The following is an 18,859-nucleotide window of genomic DNA, read 5'->3' as shown; positions in this document are numbered from 1 at the left end:
GTAGACCAATGTCAGTTTGTATAAAAGTACCAAGTGAAAATATTTATTACATGCATTGGAAAAAAAAAATTGTTTACCTATTGAATGTTACCTGTTTATGTAGAGCTCTTTAGATGTAATAAAAGAAAAACCTTCAGTTAATTTGTCTTCTGTAAAGTACACTGCTGGGTATACAAGGGGACAGTCCCTGTGAGAAAAAGTGACAGTGCTTTGTGCTTCCATAGCCCCTTTGATGCAGAGATTTCAAAGCATGACAAGTAGTTTATTCTCTTGCAACATGCTTTGAGGTAAGTCATGAATATACAGCTGTCATTCCCCCCCTTTCTTACTGAAATGTGGCTAGCTTTGTAGTGAACCACAGCATTGGTTTAGTTTTAAATCTGTTTAATTAATTTGCAGTTTGACTGTTAAGAGCACTGTGGCCTTTTTGCAAACCATACTAGGCACTAGGTAAACCAATGTCAGGAATGAGCATGAAACCCAGGCATGGGGTCCTTGTGAGAGCCTTATCTGGGGTATATTTTTAAATTAGAACACATCCCAGAATCTTGGTATCCTACCCACTGAACACCCTTAGAACACAGAGTCAGTGGACATGAGCCCCAGGTTCTAATGGCCAGTACATACCACTTAGGTGTCTTTGGGAAGTTATACTTCAGATTGCTGTTAGACAAATGAGATTCATAAAACTTGCCTGGAAGCCATATGAGTACCACCCAGTAGCGTATAAAGGCCAAGCTTTGAGGGACTGGACCCTCATTTACTATTATAGCCCAGAACTTCCTTTTCCTGTCCATCTAAATCCCAGGTATCTACTGTCTAATCCTTGGCATTCCAGGTTGGCTATGCAAGACTAACTTCCTCATGTCCATGAGGGGTTAACAGTTGATGTGGAGCTTGACCCTTGAGCCTTGCCTGAAAGTGAAATACAGCAGTTCTCCACGGTGTGCCAGCATCTAACCAGCCTCAGATGAATTTACCATGAAGGTAATGAAGTTTAAGCACAAGAGCCCCTCACTTGCTCTGGCCTCTTCCAGGGTCCTGGGAGCAGCTCTTAGTAATTCTGTACTTCTCTTGTATTATTCTGGAAGGCTGCCGAATTGTATAACCCTCAGATCTCACAAAACCTGGATCTGCCCTTGTACTGTATGAGCCTGAGATCCCCAGCTAGACAATCACAAGTTCACCTACTTGGTGTTTAGGGTGGGTGGGTGGGGGGCACATAACTGCCTGCCCCCATATAACCCTTCTCTCCAGCTCCTAGGCATTCCTGATCACTTAATGGGCAGTTACACTGTTGGGAAAACAAAAGTGACTCTCTCTCAGGACCTCCATTTGGTCTGAAGCCACGCATCCTTACTGAGATAGTTACACTGACTGTGACTGCTTTGTCCCCTGAAGTTTCCCTTGTGCCTCGCCCTCAAACTTGTGTCCTGTGTAAACCTCCCCAGAGACACACCTCCCTCTTAATTTGGTGTTCTTTTGCGTTAGCCACTAAGGCACCATTAGCAAAAGCCACAGCCCAGAGAGCACAATTTTGATACATATAAGGATGAAAATCTCTGTACTTTGAGTTCCGCCTGGCTCCCCTCTGAACATGCTGATGTGTGACTCCAGCCCTTTTTAGGACTGTGCTGACTCATAACTAACTTAAAAAGCCACTTGCGCTAGAAAAGCTCCCGGCAGGACCAGTACCCCTGGAACAGTTTGCAGGGCTCCTGCTGTGTCACGGCTGTGGTCTGTTCCATCCCCTTACTACTTGCCTCTAGTCCTGAGGAAACAGGTTGAAGCCATCATCAGTCTGACCCACTTAAGCAAACCCATCCTAGTCCCATGAACCCCTCTGATAATGGGCCAGGGAAGAACTCAAAATGCTGAGAGAAGCACCACCATGAGTCTTCTCGGGGTCTGCAAGGCTGCAGTGAATGCAGCTCGTCACACCTGGTCCCCTTTGGTCGGCTGTAGTCAGATCCTTCTTCCCAACATTTGGCTGATGCTGCCTTGTTCTAACCTGCTGTATACTCTGCTTATGAATGAATATCCAGGACTACATTAGTATGCACTGGGAATGAGAATTTACACATGACCCCATGGTGCTGCAAGAAATGTTGCCGTAGTTTGTTTGAGCTCTCTGCTTGTTGCTGTTTCCCAGCTAGCTTTATCTTGAAAATGTGGAAGATGGTTCCAGCACCCAGATACAGAATATTGGTCTTCCTGTAAATTGCCCTTTTTAGGAAAAGCACAATCATGGCAACCCAGGATTACATAGTGTTCTACAGTTTGCGAAAGCAAAGCCCATTCTCAATAGGCTCTGTGAGGTAAGAAGCAAGAATCCACTTTAGTGAGGATCCCTCACTTTGAGGGGTGAAATGATTTGCCCAGAATCACCTGGCTGGGAAATGGCAGTGTTGGGACTAGACCCCTGGCCCACCTCTAAACCACAGGCTATAAAGGGCTAGACTAATGGTAGTCGTTAAAACAGTACAAAGTTTTATTAAAGACATGCTAATACCGTGGCTGGAATAATTTTGTTTCCTTGTCCTCTTGCTGGGCTTAGGTTTGTCATCTTGCTGTGTTTGCCATCTCCCGCAAGTGTAAGAAACACTTTCTTTTCCAAAACCCACAGTCTGAGTGCTTAGGCCCAGGGGCGGCTCTCTCGCCTCCTCGTTCAGTAGTCCCGCACAGGAATGGTGAGCTTCTGGATGAACTCGTCATACTTCACTTTGCCATTCGGTTCGATATCTGCTTCCCTGAAGAGATCCTCCACTGCGATAAATCACAGTAATTTCTCAGTTTGGCTTCAGTGTCATATGATAAGGCATCCAGCTGGGGGTTGAGCCTCCCCAGAGGTCTTCCCTGAACCTCCAGTTGACTGCTTCCATAGGTGAGGAAGTAGCCAGTGAACAGAAAAGGACAACCCACTCCCTCCCCCTTGGAGACCATGGAATCAGTTCTGAGTTCATCTGGCTTTCTGCAGGGCCCAGGATAATGGGTGTACTGGTAAGGATTCAGTCAATGAAACCACCTTGTACCTTTTTTTTCCTTCAGAAAATATCTGGCTCCTGTGCCAGTATTTCCAGAAAGTGTTGGCATGGATTTTACCTTCTACCGCCCGCCCTCTCAGACGCCCTCCATAACAGACACCCCTGCAGCTCCATCCTGGGGCCCCTAGCCCAGCCTATGGCCTGCCTTCCAAAATGACATCCCCCCACCCCAAGAGGGGGCTTGGTGACAAATGGTATCTGCCACTGTCATCTCTTTCTGAAAGTGTTTTGGAGGTGGGATAGTATAAGAGAAAATAAATTCAACTGTGTCCAAGCTCAAAGCCTACAAAAACTGCCACTGTTCTCTAATGTTGCTCAGAAAAAAGAAAGAAACGTACATTTACTGGTTCTGGATTCCTGGGATAAAATACAAGCTTGTCCCAGGAGTTGACAAGAAGAGCCAGTTCAGTTTACACTTTTCAATGGTGGCTTCTCAGGACCCTCCTCACCCTCTTGAAAAACTCTCTCACTGCTCTGTCTCAACTTTGCCAGCCGCAGACAGCCGCCACACAACTCTGGACAGTGAAAAAGCATTCTGTGACTTCCTGCTTAAGCATCCTCCTCAAAATCGTAATTGCTATGCACTGCGTTTGAGCTGATAGTACTTCTGAGTACTTGTAGAACACTGAGACTGTAATTTATCTTATTTCATGGAGGAGTGTCTACCCATCAACCACTTGGTTAAAACTGTCCCAATGGACAAGTCCAGTACTGGTCACTGCAGCCTCCAGCTGTCCAGAAGAGGGGCAGCTGGAATCTGATGGTACCTTCTGGTTAGAATAGCAGTTCCCTGAAAAACCACAGAGAACCGGTTTGCAAAGGAGGCCTCCTCACAGCCGTCTCAGCTGCTCCAAGGATGCTTCTGCAGTAAACCAACTTTTCTTTCTATCACTGAAGGTAAAGGAGTCTTACTTCCAGTATTACCTTTTCTATCTCCCATAGCCAGAGGAAAAGGACATCAGTCTCTGGCAGACACTGCCAGTTTCTTTGAAATGTTTCTTTACTGGTTAAACAAATGAGAGAGATGTTTAAGTTTGGGGACCATAGTATTGTTTTAGACGGATCATTAACCGCAAAAATGAAGGCCCCTGCTGACCTCTCTGCCAACACTCCACCTAATCCTTAAAAGGCTGAGTAGTGTCCTTGGAGCCCGGGAGGGAAGCATAGCCTGTGATTCCCTGTTCACGTTAAAACAGCCACGATGAAAGACGGGATCGTGATAGCTGGCAGCCTGGAAGAGCGGGGGAAGCTCCATCTGCCTTCTCTAGCGCTATTTTTACTTCCTTTGCACTGTGCCTTTGTGACTGCAGATAAAATCTTAGCAGACTGCTTTATAGAATGTTAGCTCTTGCAGGGTCCTGAGGGATTGCCTAGTGTAACCTGATTTCCCAACGAGGAAACTGAGGAGGGTGAGAGAGGTTAAGAAACTCACCTGAGCTCCCCCAGAAGGAGGGGGAGCCAGGATTCAAGTCTGTTGTGATTTCACCAAAGGCTAAAGGCCCGTCATTACCGGAGCCTTTTTCGTCCACCGACCGTGTCCTCCTGCCCCAATCACAGGTGAGCCCGGCGGCCTACCCAGAAATTGCAGCCTCTGGGGTTGGGGAGTGTGGACTCGGGTGGCAACCTGGCATGGCCGCTGTGGCTGGACCCAGGGGCCTGTCAGGCCGGCTGGGAGGACATCTGCAAAGGGCTCAGCATTGGGGTCACCCTCACCATGAACATCCGGCTTTCCCAGAAGGCCCAAGCCCCTCATCTGGCTCTGAGGCAGGAAGACAGGGAAGGTAGACAGGACATTCCTTCTGGAAGAGCTCAGAGCTGGCTGACTCATGAGAAAAGGGAGCAAAGTAACATCTCAATTTAGAAACTTGGTGGCAGCAGCAACTTCAGAAGACAGCTGTGGTGAGAGGAGTGCCTGAGCGAGTTCGGAGGGTGGGGGTCCCGGTGTCTGCTAGCCCTGCGTCTAGCGCCTAGCTCTGCTCGTCACAGGCCGTGCACTGCACCTGTTTCTTTAATCGGTATGAGAGGGACACTGGTGATCCTAGAGGCGTCGCAGTCATGAAGGCCCACAGTGTAAGTTAGAAGACATGGAGTAATGCCCAAGTAGCTCCTAACTGGGTTTCCTTACTGTCCCTTCACCCTGGCTAACTTCTGCCACTCACAGTTCCCTAGTTTTCCAGGTTCCAGTCCAGAGTTCACCAAGCTTAGCATCTAGTCCCAACCCTTGCCAAGCTCAGCATCTAGTCCCAACGTCCAAATGCCATCAGATGCGATACCTACGTAACCGAGGTGGCATGATTTGGACTTTGGTGTGCCCCCAACCCCTTAGTCACCTCCCACTGTTGGGAAATAGGGACCCAGACCATTACCTTCTTTGTGGGTGAGCTTCTCCCCCAGTTGCATGAGTTTTGACCGCAATTCAGACGCCATGATGTAGCCTTTCTTCTCCTTGTCTGCCATCAACATGGCCAAAAGAATTTCCTTTTTTGGGTCCTCTTGTTTTATCTGCATATGCATGATGGTCAGGAAAGTAAAGAAATCCAGCTCTCCATTTCTGTCTAGGAAACCCCCAAACAGCAGAGTTAGCAAGGAGGAAAAGGCTTCTCTTGGGGATGTCAGCTGGCCTCCTGCCCAAGCCTTCAAGGCCAGCTCAAGAGCCACCCAACTCAGGAAGCACCGTGGTGGTGGCTGTGTTCACGGGGAAGAGGCTGCAGCCTGTCTTGCTGAGTTCCCACCATGGATATGCCTCATTTAATCTTTCCAACAACCCTCAGTGCCTGGACATCTCATTTTGCCCACTAAAGAGACAGAAGCTCAGAGCAGTGACAAGACCAGGATGAAGCACCGCTTCCTGTACCCCTTCTGGATGCTTCTCTCCTGCCCTGAACTGGAGGAAGTGCACCAAAATGTCTATCCTCCCCCTTTGACAGTCGCTGCAACACATCTACAAAGACAGGTGGATGATGGGGCTCAAGCCTCCCTCACTTGCCCTTCCCTTCACTGCAGCCTCTACCCCAGCCCACACCCCTCCTCCAGGCATGCCTGGGGCCCTCAGCCCAGGCTGGACTCCAACTGCAGGAAATCGGAAGTGCCCCTGCCCACAGCTTCCTGTCTGAAGGAGACGGAAACCAAAGGAAACCAGCACGCTTTGAAGACAGAAGCAGGGGTTCTCGGTGGCTGAGCTCCCCGTCACCAGGCTTGGGGCCTTCAGAGGCCACCCCCAGCCCAGCCTCAGGACAAGCTCCCATTGCCGCTGCAGTCGCCCTCTGATGGGGCCTTGGGATAACTCCAGCAGAGGGTGGGAACCCGACTGAGAGATGGGGAAACGGAGGTCCAGTTGGGCTGTTGATCAAGTGTTCCTTCCTCTTTCCTTCCTGAGTGTCCAGCTATCGATGCAAACAGCCATCCTGGCATCTGACATTCCTCCATCTTTTTTTTTTTTAAAAAGTTGCCACCACCAACAAAAAGCAACTCGTGTTTGGTTGTAAAACTAGTATATGTTTTCTTCGTCAAAAACAGGAAACAAGAGGAATGAAGAATCACCCATAATGACATCAGCAGAGGACAACTTGGTAACGTTTGGGGTGGGTTTTCCTCTATGTTTTATTCCCATTTTGAACAATTTTGGGGAGCTCAGTCTTAGAAATGAGAATCTGGTTCCAATCTGATTCCACCATTGGCTTAAGGGCTCGGAAGTTACCAGCTGGGCTCTGAATCTTGATCTTTATCTGTAAAACTTGGATTAGGATAGTGCCTCCTTCATGGTGTTGCTGAGCTAAGCACATGACACATCTAAGTAAAGGGACACTTCCATCAAAACAACCTTGGGATCGTTTAGCACCGTCTGGACTGCAGGTTTGCGACAACTGTGGTGACATGTCTAGAGCCCCCGGTCCCCTGAGATGGGGCGTCACCTGTTGCCACGAGCACACCTGGCCAGGTGCCTCCACACCCAGCCAGAGAGCTCTGGCTAACACGGACCTCTCAAACCTCTGAGCTGGTCACACCCGACCTGCCTGCCTGCCTGTGTCCCTGGGACAAGAGCTATAGGGCTCAGGGCCACCCACTCACCCAGACTCCTCCTTCCGTGGCAGCTGGCCCAGCCGGGCCCACTCACCTATCCTGTGAGTCTGCAGGTGCCGCTGCACCTCCCCAGGCGTTGGGCTGGCCCCCAGGCACCGCATCACCATCAGCAGGTCTGTGGCTTTAATCTTCCCGCGCTGCTGCTTGTCGTACAGGGAGAAGCATTCCTTGTACTCTGCCACAGCCCAGAAGGGAGAATCAGGGTCGCTTTTTCACCCTCCCCCAACTTCTCAATCCTCTCTCCACTTTCTGCCCCTCCCCTTCCTTCTGCCTGCTTCCCAGTCCGCCTCCCCTCCTAGAGTGGCCAGACCTAGCAAAAAAAAAAAAAAATCCAGGGCTGTCAAGGTAAATTGAGTTTCAGATAAACCTCAGTCCATGAGGTCACAAAGAGTCGGACAGGACTTAACAACAACATGCTTACAAAGGTATTTGTCGTTTATCTGAAATGTATGTTTACCTGCATTTCTTGCCTTTCATCCTGTCAACCCCATCCCCTTTCCCTCCTGACCTCCCTTCTGCCGCCTCCCTCCCTGCTCCTGTCCTCAACTGACTAAAACCACAGTGGTCAAGAACCCGCCTGCCAGTGCAGCAGACATGAGACGTGGATTCGATCCCTGGGTCGGGAGGATCCCCTGGAGAAGAGCATGGCAACCCACTCCAGTATCCTTGCTGGAGAGTCCCATGGACAGAGGAGCCTGGTGGGCTGCAGTCCATGGGGTGGCAGAGTTGGATGTGACTGAGGCAACTTAGCACACACAGGAAAACCTGCTCGCTATCTCGCTCCAGGTCCAGCCCAGGGAGACCAGGAGCCCACAGCAGGGCACCAAATTCCTAGGGGATCTCAGCAAATGACAACTTAGGTGGGAAACAGAACAATAATGCCTTGGGGCTTGCTGGAGGACCAGAAACCCGCTCTGGGAAGGCCTGGCAGAGAGGCCATCATACGTGGTGACAGACATCACAACTGGGAGCTTCTGAGTCCACTGCTGCAGCCGCCGGTCTCCGGGCTGCTGAGCTCTCAAGCCGCGCTCTCACACAGGCCCAGGCCCCACTCAAGACTTCAACAGGCACTGCCCGGACGTCCTCCCAGCTCCGCGGAGATCTTCCTTACTGCTCTCCTTGAACCCTCTCTCCCCTCTGGAGGTGAAGTGGCCTGCAGAGCCACAGCTCCCCAGCCCAGTGGAACCAGCCCCCACCTGCATCTGCCCTGACCCCCCAGCCCTGGAGGTACAGGGAGGCCAGCCAGGAGCTTGGGAAGATAAGGGGTCCTCACAGAGGCCCTGACCACAGGGTGGGGGTGGAACTGGCCAAATGCCCCTCTTGTGCAGCCCCCGGGACCCATGAGGTAGAGCTCCAGCTTGAGCCCCACTGGGAGCATGCCGGGCCCTGCACTGTTCCCTAGCACCCTGCACACTTCCCACAGCCAGCTGGCTCCTCAGAGGCCTGGACCAGCAGCTTCTGAGCGGATAGTAACAAAGCCAGCAAAAGCAGCTCCCACTACTAGCGCTTTCCCCCAGGCCCTTGTGTCACCCTCACTGTGGCCCTGTGGGGAGGGACCCTAGTCCCATGGTACAGACGAGCGAGCGAGGAAGGCTGGAGCAGCCAAGGGCTCCTGGCAGTGGGGGCAGTGGGCAGCTAGCTCTGCCCAGGCTACCCTGGAGCTCCACCAGAGGGCGGGAGAGGTGGCAGAGGACGCCCAGGCCGAGGGCCCCTTCATGCTACCTCATTAGGGCCACTCCCAGCAGCCTAGGGTTTCAGGGGCATTGCTAATCAAAGGCAGGCCAGGCGGTGGGGGTTTAGAGACAATTATCTGCTTTTATGCCTGTGGAGAGGTTGAAGGGGAACCTCCCGCCCTTTCAGAACTTTCCAGAGCCTGGGTTTGGAGGGGCAGACCACCAACAGGACCCAGCAGCAGGACCCAGAGTGGCCCAGGGAAGCAAGGCTTCACTGGTTCCTGTGAAACCCGATCCCTCTAAGAGGGCCCAGCGCCAGTGGGGACAGGGACAGGGGGCCACCCTGCACGCAGGACTTGAACTCAGCCCCCCGCCCAGCTCCAGGGGACCTGTCTTGGCCACCCGAGCTTACCTTCCGTCTGGGTTTGCCTCTGCCCAAGAGGTGGGCCCACTACCTTCCTGGGACCCCATCCTATGACAGTTGAGCACCTTCCGACAGTAGCCGGGTGGGGACAGCACACTCTTGGGACCGGGGATGGACCAGACTCCACAGGGGGCAAACTGCCTCCCCCATACTCTGCACCAGGGGGCCCATGGCCCCTGGTATCAGCAGGGCTAGAGTCAACGGGGGACCCATCTCCTCCCCAGTTACCTAAAATGTGTCTTCCTGCTTTAAAGATCTGGGGGGTCCTCTGGACTTGGAGGCCAGCCCTGAAACAGTAGGGCTCTTCTCTCTCTACTCCTGCCCCGCCTCCATGACCTCTACACCTCCGTGCTCTCCCTGCCAGGCCCTTCTCCTGCCAGGCCTGCCTGCCATCCAATGTCCTGCTCACTCCTTTCCTTTGTGTCCCCACCTCCCCACATAGGTGAACCCTGTGAGCACAAGGATTTGGGGCTCCGCTGTGCACTGCTGTATTTTTAATCCCTAGAACGGGGCTGGCACAAAAAAAGGACTCATAATTGGCACAAAAAAAGGACTCATAATTGTTGAATGAAAGAACAAATTGGGTTAAATAAACTGGATTAAAATCCCCTTTAAGTTTTCCCTTTGAAAATGCAAATGCCCCACGGCAAGAAAGAATCCTCCCCAGACCCAGGATGTGCTGGGAATGGAACCGACTCTGATGACATCTGTACATGGTACAGACTTAAGGATGTATAGCATCCAACTTACAAGTAGTAAGAATACTTTGATTATAAATCCCATCTAGCCAATTGATTATCACAAGTGAGTTTCTGCCAGCTCTTGTATCCATTGCCAACCTACAATTTTGATTTAACCATAAGTGAGGTAAGCTGCAGGCCAATGAAGGCAACTATTTTCCCAATGACTACACTGTCATTACATCTGATGAGTGATCTACTGTTAAACTATTCCTCACCTTTGTGCAAATTACATCCATTAAACAAGTCTTTCAAATCTTCAGCACTCCTAATTGCAACAGAGCTATCTTTTAAAAAAACTTTTGTATAGACGAAGGGACTGGGACATTCTTTCATCTTCCTTTATTTAATAATGGTTCACAAAATTCCTAAAAGTGTACCACGTAGCTCATGCTAGCAAGAGCAAGCTGGCCCCGGCTTACATCTGGGTGACGTCCAGGCACAGAGTCAGGTGAGTGCCTGCCACCTGCTCTCTCTCGCTCACAGGAGCCTGATGAGGCAGTGTCATTATTCCCACTTCACAGATGAGACCACCGAGGCTCAGAGGTGACTGGAGCCCAGGTCCACTGCCTCCAAGGTCCCTGGTCTTCCCATTCAAGCAGTCTTTCTTTCCTGAACGTTTGTGGTCCCTTTCTTTGTGTCAGACTTTAGGATACAAAGGGAAACGTACCTTCTTCCTTTCTGGGAGATTCAGAGGCCCCAGAGGGAGGGCCAGTGAGCCCCAGCACCGGGTTTGGTGGGGGAACACTGATAGCTGGATTCCAGCCCCGAGACTCATCAAGCCTTGTCTTAAGACTGGGTAGGAGAGGCCCTTACCCTGGGCCTTGGATTTTAAAAGTCCCTGCTCTGGACCCCACTGAGGGGTAAGAATATCAAGGGGCCTACGTGGAGGCGCCTGCAACCCACCTACCCTCTCTGCCTTATAGACGCTGCTGGTAACCAGGACTCTGCAAGTCCTGCCCAGGTAACCAACCCTCAGTTCATCTCCCTGCTTGAGCTCAGCTGAGCCTCCCCAGCCGGGTCTGGCCCCTGGCTTCTGTGTAACCCAACTCTGTCGGCTTGGCCTCGTGGAAACAGAACCAGGCACTGTGGGAAACTGAAGCTGCCTGGGGCAGGTTTGGGGATTCACGGAATGAAGTGCCCCAGATGCCAACACTAGGCTTGCCGTCAGGGCAGAGGGATCTCTGAGGCCACCTCCACTGGCCTTCACCCTTTACAGATGGGGAGACTGAGGCCCACAGCCTAAACAAAGCACCCTTTCCGAGAGCACAGCCCTGGGCCCTATTCTCTTTCTCAGCCAGTTACAAAGCCCCCTTTTCAGCTGGGGCTCTCAGTCACAACCAGTTGGTGTCTCTCCGACCAGCCCCTTTCTCCCTCCGCCCCCATCAGGTTCTGGAGGAGAACCGAAGCGCTCCCCCTCCTGTCAGGCCCTCTTGCAAATCACACTGACTGTACTACGGACAGTTCTTACCTCCAAGCCTTATCCCCCGCCCCTCCACCAGGCCCTTCCTGGTAGCAGTCAGCCCCTGGCTTGTGGGTGGGCCCAGCTCTCCCACCAACAAAACATGAGCAGAGCAAATTACCTAATGAGACCCATATTTTGCTGTGAGTTGCTAATGAAAGAACAAACCAAACCTACCATTAATTTGGTCCTGGGAAAGAAACTTGGCCTGCAGCAGAGAGAGAACAGTCAGGAAGGGACTCCATGAAAGCCCCCTGCCTCCCCAGCCCCGGGCAGCCTGACCAGGCCACACAGATCCTCACCATCTCGGGGCCTCCAGCTGCCACCCGTGGGCTCGCTGCTCCCAGAACTGCCTTCCTGTTCCCCTTCTTCCCGGCTTCAAGTCGAAAGTCCGCCCAGCCGGGTGGAGGCCCCGGTAATAAATCCCCGGCTGCCATGGAGACCAGGCCCGCCGCCAGGGGTCAGATTCCAGCCTCCTGTGCTCTGTGGATGCCTGGCTGTGGGGTGGTGGCAGGCTGGATTCTGAGAGATGGGAGCTGCCCGAGGGCTTCGCCGGCACTTGGTCCTGCACCAGGAAGCTGATATTCTGTAGCCAGAGGACAAGGGCCGCTGTTCCTTCCTGGGAGCCCTCTGTGGACACTAAGAAGGGGTCACCCAGAGAGGGGATCGCTGGGTCCCCTCAGGCCTGCCTTCAGGGGTATTTCTCTCTGAGGATTGCATTAGAGGCTAAATAGAGTCTCCTCCTAGGTGTTGGGCACTTTTGCACATCCCCTTTAGGCACGTCACACACCACCTCATTAGTTCAGTTCAGTCGCTCAGTCGTGTCCGACTCTGCGACCCCATGAACCACAGCACGCCAGGCCTCCCTGTCCATCACCAACTCCTGGAGTCCACCCAAACCCATGTCCATTGAGTTAGTGATGCCATCCAACCAGCTCATCCTCTGTCATCCCCTTCTCCTCTTGCCCTCAATCTTTCCCAGCATCAGGGTCTTTTCAAATGAGTCAACTCTTTGCACCAGGTGGCCAAAGTATTGGAGCTTCAGCTTCAACATCAGTCATTCCAATGAACACCCAGGACTGGTCTCCTTTAAGGTGAACTGGTTGGATCTCCTTGCAGTCCAAGGGACTCTCAAGAGTCTTCTCCAACACCACAGTTCAAAAGCATCAATTCTTCGGCGCTCAGCTTTCTTCACAGTCCAACTCTCACATCCATACATGACTACTGGAAAAAAACATAGCCTTGACTAGACGGACCTTTGTTGACAAAGTAATGTCTCTGCTTTTTAATATGGGAAGGAAACCCTGCGTGACACCACAGCCCAGTGACAGCCACCTCCTCCACCAGAACCCTGGATGCCACACACAGGAGAGAAAGGCCCCTCTGAGGAAGACCTCGGTGCCCATTCCACAGCTCTGTGCCTCAGCATCCTGGCCTTGTGTTGAGAGTTAATGGCCAGATGGTCCATTTTCAGCATGAGTCAGTTCCTTCCCATTCTTCTGGGGGTGTGGTAGGTGCCCATGCTGGGGTCTCTGGCCCCACCACAGGCAACTCAGGGGACTCAGAGGGAGACCTCTTAAGTGACTTTCCTGGTCAGGAAGGCTCCCTCTTTTCTTCCTTCCCCTCCACTCCCCACTGCACTTCCCACCCCTTCCAGCAGAAGCTGCTGACTTTCCCCATTTCTCAGTGGTTTGTCCCCAGCCCACCCCTCCCCACACCCACTGAGGAAGTGAACGGGGGATGGAGCTGCAGCGCTGGGCACAGCTGGGTTCTCCCCCTCCTTCTCCCAGATCCCTGTTGTATCCTGTGTCCACGGCTGGTGGCTGCCCTGCCTTTGGGGCCCCGACTCCAGGGCCCACCCAGTCTGTTGGGAGCGGCAGGTACGGCCACACCAGTTGTGCACTGCACTAGGGCTCCTGGTCTGGGGGCCTGGAAAGGGCTGCATGCGTGCAGAGGGAGCTGGTGGTAATCTGTAGAAGTTACATGGATCAGGGCAGGGGGGCTGTCTTTGTCCCCTGACCATTTTCTTGTGAAAGGTTCTCTTTTCCTTGACTTCACACCCATTTCTAGACCCAGAAAGTTTTAGCTGGCGGTTTCTGACTCCTCCCAGTTGGGGCTGAGGAAAGGCTGGTGGGAGCAGGAAAGGAGGGGAGTTTCTATGAGACTTACAGGAAGAAGAGGAGAGGGGACATCAGGCGGGGCCTTGGCAGGGCCTGGGGCACAGAGCGGATGCTTGAGGGGAAGCCTGCAGAGCCAGGCCCGGGCTCACTTGGAATCACCCTGTGTTTGGAAAGGGGCTCCTGGGGGAGATGTGACCGTTGGGCTGTACCCCGAGGTCCTGCAAGCCGTATAGTAGCCCAGCCTCGAGACCAAAGAGTCAAGAGACAGACAACAACTTATCAGATGGGGGAATCTTACGGATCTGAAGCCACATCCTGGAGCAACACCCCACTGTGGACGGCAGACAGCAGGCAGGACACGGCGCGCCTTCTGCTGCTCTGGAGGAGGAGGCGGCTACCAGTTATAGAGAGCATTGACTTCAGAAGGCTCATCAGTTACCAGGGAAACCAGCTGGGGGCAGGGGCAGGCGTGTGGACAGTCACAGATAAAAGGCCTGTGATGAACAGGACTGGACAGTCCTGTGTGTGAAGTAGGGACTGGTGGAGCAGGAGATACACAGACAGCAAGTGAACAGCCACCTTGAGTGGCCTGGCCATACACACCCACACATCCTGCACGACTCTTATAATCCTGGCCCTGCCCCTCTTCTGAGATATCCCTGGGGTCAGGTATGCAGAGGTGCGTTGCAACCCCAGATCACAAATATAATGACAGATTGTTGTTTTTGCTGTTTAGTCTCTAAGTTGTTTTCGATTCTTTTGCAACCCCGTGTAACAGTAGCTAGAAGAATACCAAGAGTTCCCAGGTGGTGCAGTGGTAAAGAATCTGTCCACCAACACAGAAGACCCAAGAGACACCAGTTCGATCCTTGGGTCCACAAGATCCCCTGTAGTAGGAAGTGGCTACCCACTCCAGTATTCTTGCCTGGGAAATCCCATGGACAGAGGAGCCTGGCGGGCCACAGTCCAGGGGGTCGCAGAGTCGGACACGACTGAGTGCACACACAGTCAAGAGTAAGACACAAAGAATGCTAGATAGTAATTCCCTGAGACGTGAGCCAACTTTGGGTGAATTTTTCATGGAAGTCCAGAGGAGGGAGGCCCTGCAGTCAGACTCGCCAGTGGTGAGGCCAGGACTTCCCTGGTGGCTCAATGGTGGGAAGTCCACCTGCCAAGGCAGGGGACACGAGTTTGGTCCCTGGTCCCAGAAGATCCCACATGTCTCGGAGCAACCAAGCCCTGCAGCATAACTACCAAAGCCTGCACACTCCAGAGCCTGGGAGTCACAACTAATTAGCCCCTGTGCTGCAACTGCTGCAGCCCGTGTGCCCAGAGCCTGTGCTCCACACCGAGAGGAGCTGCTGCAGTGGGAAGCCCACGCTCTGCAACTAGAGAGCCGCCCCACTCTGCACAACCAGAGAAAACCTGCGCGCAACGCAGACAGCGCAGCCTTAAACCAACAAAGTGGTGAGGCCACCACTGTCACCCGGTCCCCAAACAGATTCCCTCTGCTCAGGCTAGGGAGAAACATAAGATGCTTAACAGGCACAGTACAGGGGAGATCGTGGCCATGAAGCAACACACAGGCAGCGACAGTGTTCTGAGGTCACACCACCCCAGCCTGTGGTTGGCGTCCCAGCTTGCAGTCCCCACAGCTGGCGCCGAAACCTGGAGCAGGGGGTGTCTAACAGATCGTAGGGGTCATAGAATGGTGACTTTCTCCAGGGGAGGCCTGGATTAGTGACCTCAGTAGTGGTCTCAGGTAGGGCTGAGTGGAGGACAGGTGAAGTCTGTAAGACCCTTTCTAATCCTATTCCCCAAGAAGTGGCAAACCCACACCACCAGAAACTTACCTGCCAGTCCCAGGCCATGGTATACTGTGTTCCACTGGGAGCAGATCCTGTGGTCAGGACAAAAACAGTTGGACTTGGATGGTGCTGACTAGTTGCTTTGGGGTTACCATGGCGTAGTCTCTGGGTCCATTGCTCCTGGCATATTCAGTTATAATGTGGAAGGCTCAAGTTAGCCTCCTAGTTCACATGTCAGAGAGCAGATTTCCTGTCTCACTTGCTGGCTAAGTAGTCCATCCATCCTCCCCTTAGCCCGGCAGCAGGGGAGGAGGGCTGGAGGGCTGGTGGAAATGCCAGTGTCTATGTCATCTTTTACAGGCCAGCTCCTGAGTCTCATGGCCCATAAACTGGTTTCCTTGGTCGCTATTGCAGCGCTTTCCCCATATGGGCGTGCAGCCATCAGCAAGCCCTCTCGTGGTTTCCACTGGATTTATCCAGATGCTGTTGGATACAGGCCAGTCACTGCTGTCCACCAGCACAATCACCCCAGACCCACCTATCAGTGTGCCGAGCCTCTCAAGGCCAACCTCTCCTGTATTTCTTGGGAAACATTTTCAGGAAACTTCCCAAAGAGATCTCCGTCAAGAGGGATAGGAATCGCCAAGGCTCCAATAATTTGCTGATATCTTTTCCATTCTAAATATTCTTTCATATCTAATTTTATTCACTTTTTTAGAAGTTTTCTTATCAAGCATACTCAAAACTGTGTAAGCCTCAGACTCCACAATCAGATGTGTGCCCACTTAGGTGATATCCATTAAGTCCTTGTATGGAGAACGGGCCTGGGACAGGGTTTGGAGGAAACATGAAATCAACGTAGGGGAGAATTGAGGTTACTGGGGACGTGGGGGCCCTTGTGCTTTGAGAGGCCAAGGCTGGAGCTGGCTTACTGAATTAAGATTGTGCAGATTGTGACCTGCTGAGTGAGGGGGGGCGGCAGGCAGCACCTTCAGCATCCAGCTCCCACTCTGGGGGGGTGAAACCCATGGAGTCCTTTTGATTGAAGGCAGTTGGGCTTCCCTGCCAACGCAGGAGACGCAAGAGGTGCGGGTTCAATCTCTGGGTCAGGAAGATCGCCTGGAGGGTCCCTTGGAGAAGGAAATGGCTACCCACTCCAGTATTCTTGCCCAGAAAATCCCATGGGCAGAAGAGCCTGACAGGCTACAGTCCATGGGGTTGCAGAGTAGGACACAACTTAGCAACTAGATAAGTTTCTATACATCCCCACCAAGAATATGAAATCACAAAATTCATTATTTCAGATCCCGGAAGCCAGGGGGCCCGACGAGCCAGAAGGGCCAACCTCATCCCAGGTCCTGAGCAGGAGCTATTGAGCAGGACAGCAGGCATCTGTTACTCCCAAGGCGGTGGGGGCAGAGGTCACTAACCTCTCATGGGTGTAGAAAGTGCCTGGGAAAAGCAAAGCAGGAAATTGTTGCAGGTATCCTGAACTCCAGTCCTCACGTCTACACTCTGGATGTGAGGAGGGTTCAGTTCAGTTCAGTCACTCAGTCGTGTCCAACTCTCTGCGACCCCATGAATCGCAGCACGCCAGGCCTCCCTGTCCATCACCATCTCCTGGAGTTCACTCAAACCCATGTCCATTGAGTCAGTGATACCATCCAGCCATCTCATCCTCTGTCGTCCCCTTCTCCTCCTGCCCCCAATCCCTCCCAGCATCAGAGTCTTTTCCAATGAGTCAATTCTTCGCATGAAGTGGCCCAAGTACTGGAGTTTCAGCTTTAGCATCATTCCTTCCAAAGAACATCCAGGACTGATCTCCTTTAGGATGGACTGGTTGGATCTCCTTGCAGTCCAAGGGACTCTCAAGAGTCTTCTCCAACACCACAGTTCAAAAGCATCAATTCTTTGGCGCTCAGTTTTCTTCACAGCCCAACTTTTACATCCATACATGACCACTAGAAAAACCATAGCCTTGACTAGACAGACCTTTGTAGGCAATATAATGTCTCTGCTTTTCAATATGCTATCTAGGTTGGTCATAACTTTCCTTCCAAGGAGTGTCTTTTTAATTTCATGGCTGCAATCACCATCTGCAGTGATTTTGGAGCCCAAAAAAATAGTCTGACACTATTTCCACTGTTTCCCCATCTATTTCCCATGAAGTGATGGGACCAGATGCCATGATCTTAGTTTTCTGAATGTTGAGCTTTAAGCCAACTTTTTCACTCTCCTCTTTCACTTTCATCAAGAGGCTTTTTAGCTCCTCTTCACTTTCTGCCATAAGGGTGGTGTCATCTGCATAACTGAGGCTATTGATATTTCTCCCGGCAATCTTGATTCCAACTTGTGCTTCTTCCAGCCCAGCGTTTCTCATGATGTACTCTGCATATAAGTTAAATAAGCAGGGTGACAATATACAGTCTTAACGTACTCCTTTCCCTATTTGGAACCAGTCTGTTGTTCCATGTCCAGTTCTAACTGTTGCTTCCTGACCTGCATATAGGTTTCTCAAGAGGCAGGTCAGGTGGTCTGGTATTCCCATCTCTCTCAGAATTTTCCACAGTTTATTGTGATCCACACAGTCACAGGCTTTGGCATAGTCAATAAAGCAGAAATAGATGTTTTTCTGGAACTCTCTTGCTTTTTCCATGATCCAGTGGATGTTGGTAATTTGATCTCTGTTTCCTCTGTCTTTTCTAAAACCAGCTTGAACATCTGGAAGTTCACGGTTCACATACTCCTGAAGCCTGGCTTGCAGAATTTTGAGCATAACTTTACTGGCATATGAGATGAGTGCAATTGTGAGGTAGTTTGAGCATTCTTTGGCATTGCCTTTCTTTGGGATTGGAATCAACACTGACCTTTTCCAGTCCTGTGGCCACTGCTGAGTTTTCCAAATTGGCTGGCATATTGAGTGCAGCACTTTCACAGCATCATCTTTCAGGATTTGAAATAGCTCCACTGGAATTCCATCACCTCCACTAGCTTTGTTCATAGTGATGCTTTCTAAGGCTCACTTGATTTCACATTCCAGGATGTCTGGCTCTAGGTGAGTGATCACACCATCATGGTTATCTTGGTCATGAAGATCTTTTTTGTATAGTCTTTTTGTGCAGTGAGGAGGGTTACCACACTGTAAAATGCCTCAGCAGCAACTCTGAAGAACAAAGCTGCTTTCCTTAAAAGCTGTTTTTCTCGTCACAGTACAGCCTACGATTGTGTGTCTCCTGTCCAGTGCAGATGTCTTGTGGGTTCTAGGAACAGGAGACTATAAAGCTTCTGGTGGTTGGGTGGTGAGGCAGAGACCCTCAAAGATTAAGGGCTGAGGCCTCCAGGAGTCATGCGACTTGCCCAAGGCTAAGTGCCAGCCCCTCAAAAACCTGCCCCCACCTCCACCCAAAGGACACCCTCTCTGCTTCAGTTTATAGAAGGCGCTAGCAGCATGGCTTGGGGGCTCCATCTGTAGATGCCCTCTGCCGGCCCCAGCCCCGCAACCCTCAGC

General features: G+C 51.8%; 1 protein-coding gene across 2 annotated transcripts; it reads right to left on the bottom strand.

Annotated features, from left to right (window-relative positions):
• Positions 1 to 2,527: 2,527 nt before the first annotated feature.
• On the bottom strand, positions 2,528 to 11,792 carry CALML4 (calmodulin like 4). Of its 2 annotated transcripts, XM_068965945.1 has the most exons (5): positions 11,726 to 11,792; positions 11,601 to 11,631; positions 7,159 to 7,299; positions 5,411 to 5,599; positions 2,528 to 2,766 (listed from the first exon to the last, which is right to left on the bottom strand). In XM_068965945.1, the coding sequence occupies exons 1-5, from the start codon at positions 11,726 to 11,728 to the stop codon at positions 2,669 to 2,671; spliced, it is 462 nt and encodes a 153-aa protein (XP_068822046.1). In that variant the 5' UTR covers positions 11,729 to 11,792; the 3' UTR covers positions 2,528 to 2,668. The 2 variants fall into 2 exon arrangements, with proteins under 2 accessions (XP_068822046.1, XP_068822047.1); XM_068965946.1 differs by lacking the exon at positions 11,601 to 11,631 and having other exon boundaries at positions 11,726 to 11,781.
• Positions 11,793 to 18,859: the final 7,067 nt, after the last annotated feature.

Source organism: Capricornis sumatraensis, chromosome 2 (assembly GCF_032405125.1).
Source record: "Capricornis sumatraensis isolate serow.1 chromosome 2, serow.2, whole genome shotgun sequence".
Lineage (NCBI taxonomy): Eukaryota > Metazoa > Chordata > Mammalia > Artiodactyla > Bovidae > Capricornis > Capricornis sumatraensis.
The sequence above is the reverse complement of the archived record's forward strand: the minus strand, read 5'-3'. Positions and strand labels throughout refer to the sequence as shown.

Excerpts from the sequence above, each read along its gene's own strand:
- CALML4 (XM_068965945.1), bottom strand. Across the intron at positions 5,600-7,158 it reads CCTGCAGACTCACAGGATAG|ACAGAAATGGAGAGCTGGAT; the intron begins GTGAGTGGGCCC and ends GGGGTTTCCTAG. Across the intron at positions 2,767-5,410 it reads GAAGCTCACCCACAAAGAAG|TGGAGGATCTCTTCAGGGAA; the intron begins GTAATGGTCTGG and ends GATTTATCGCAG.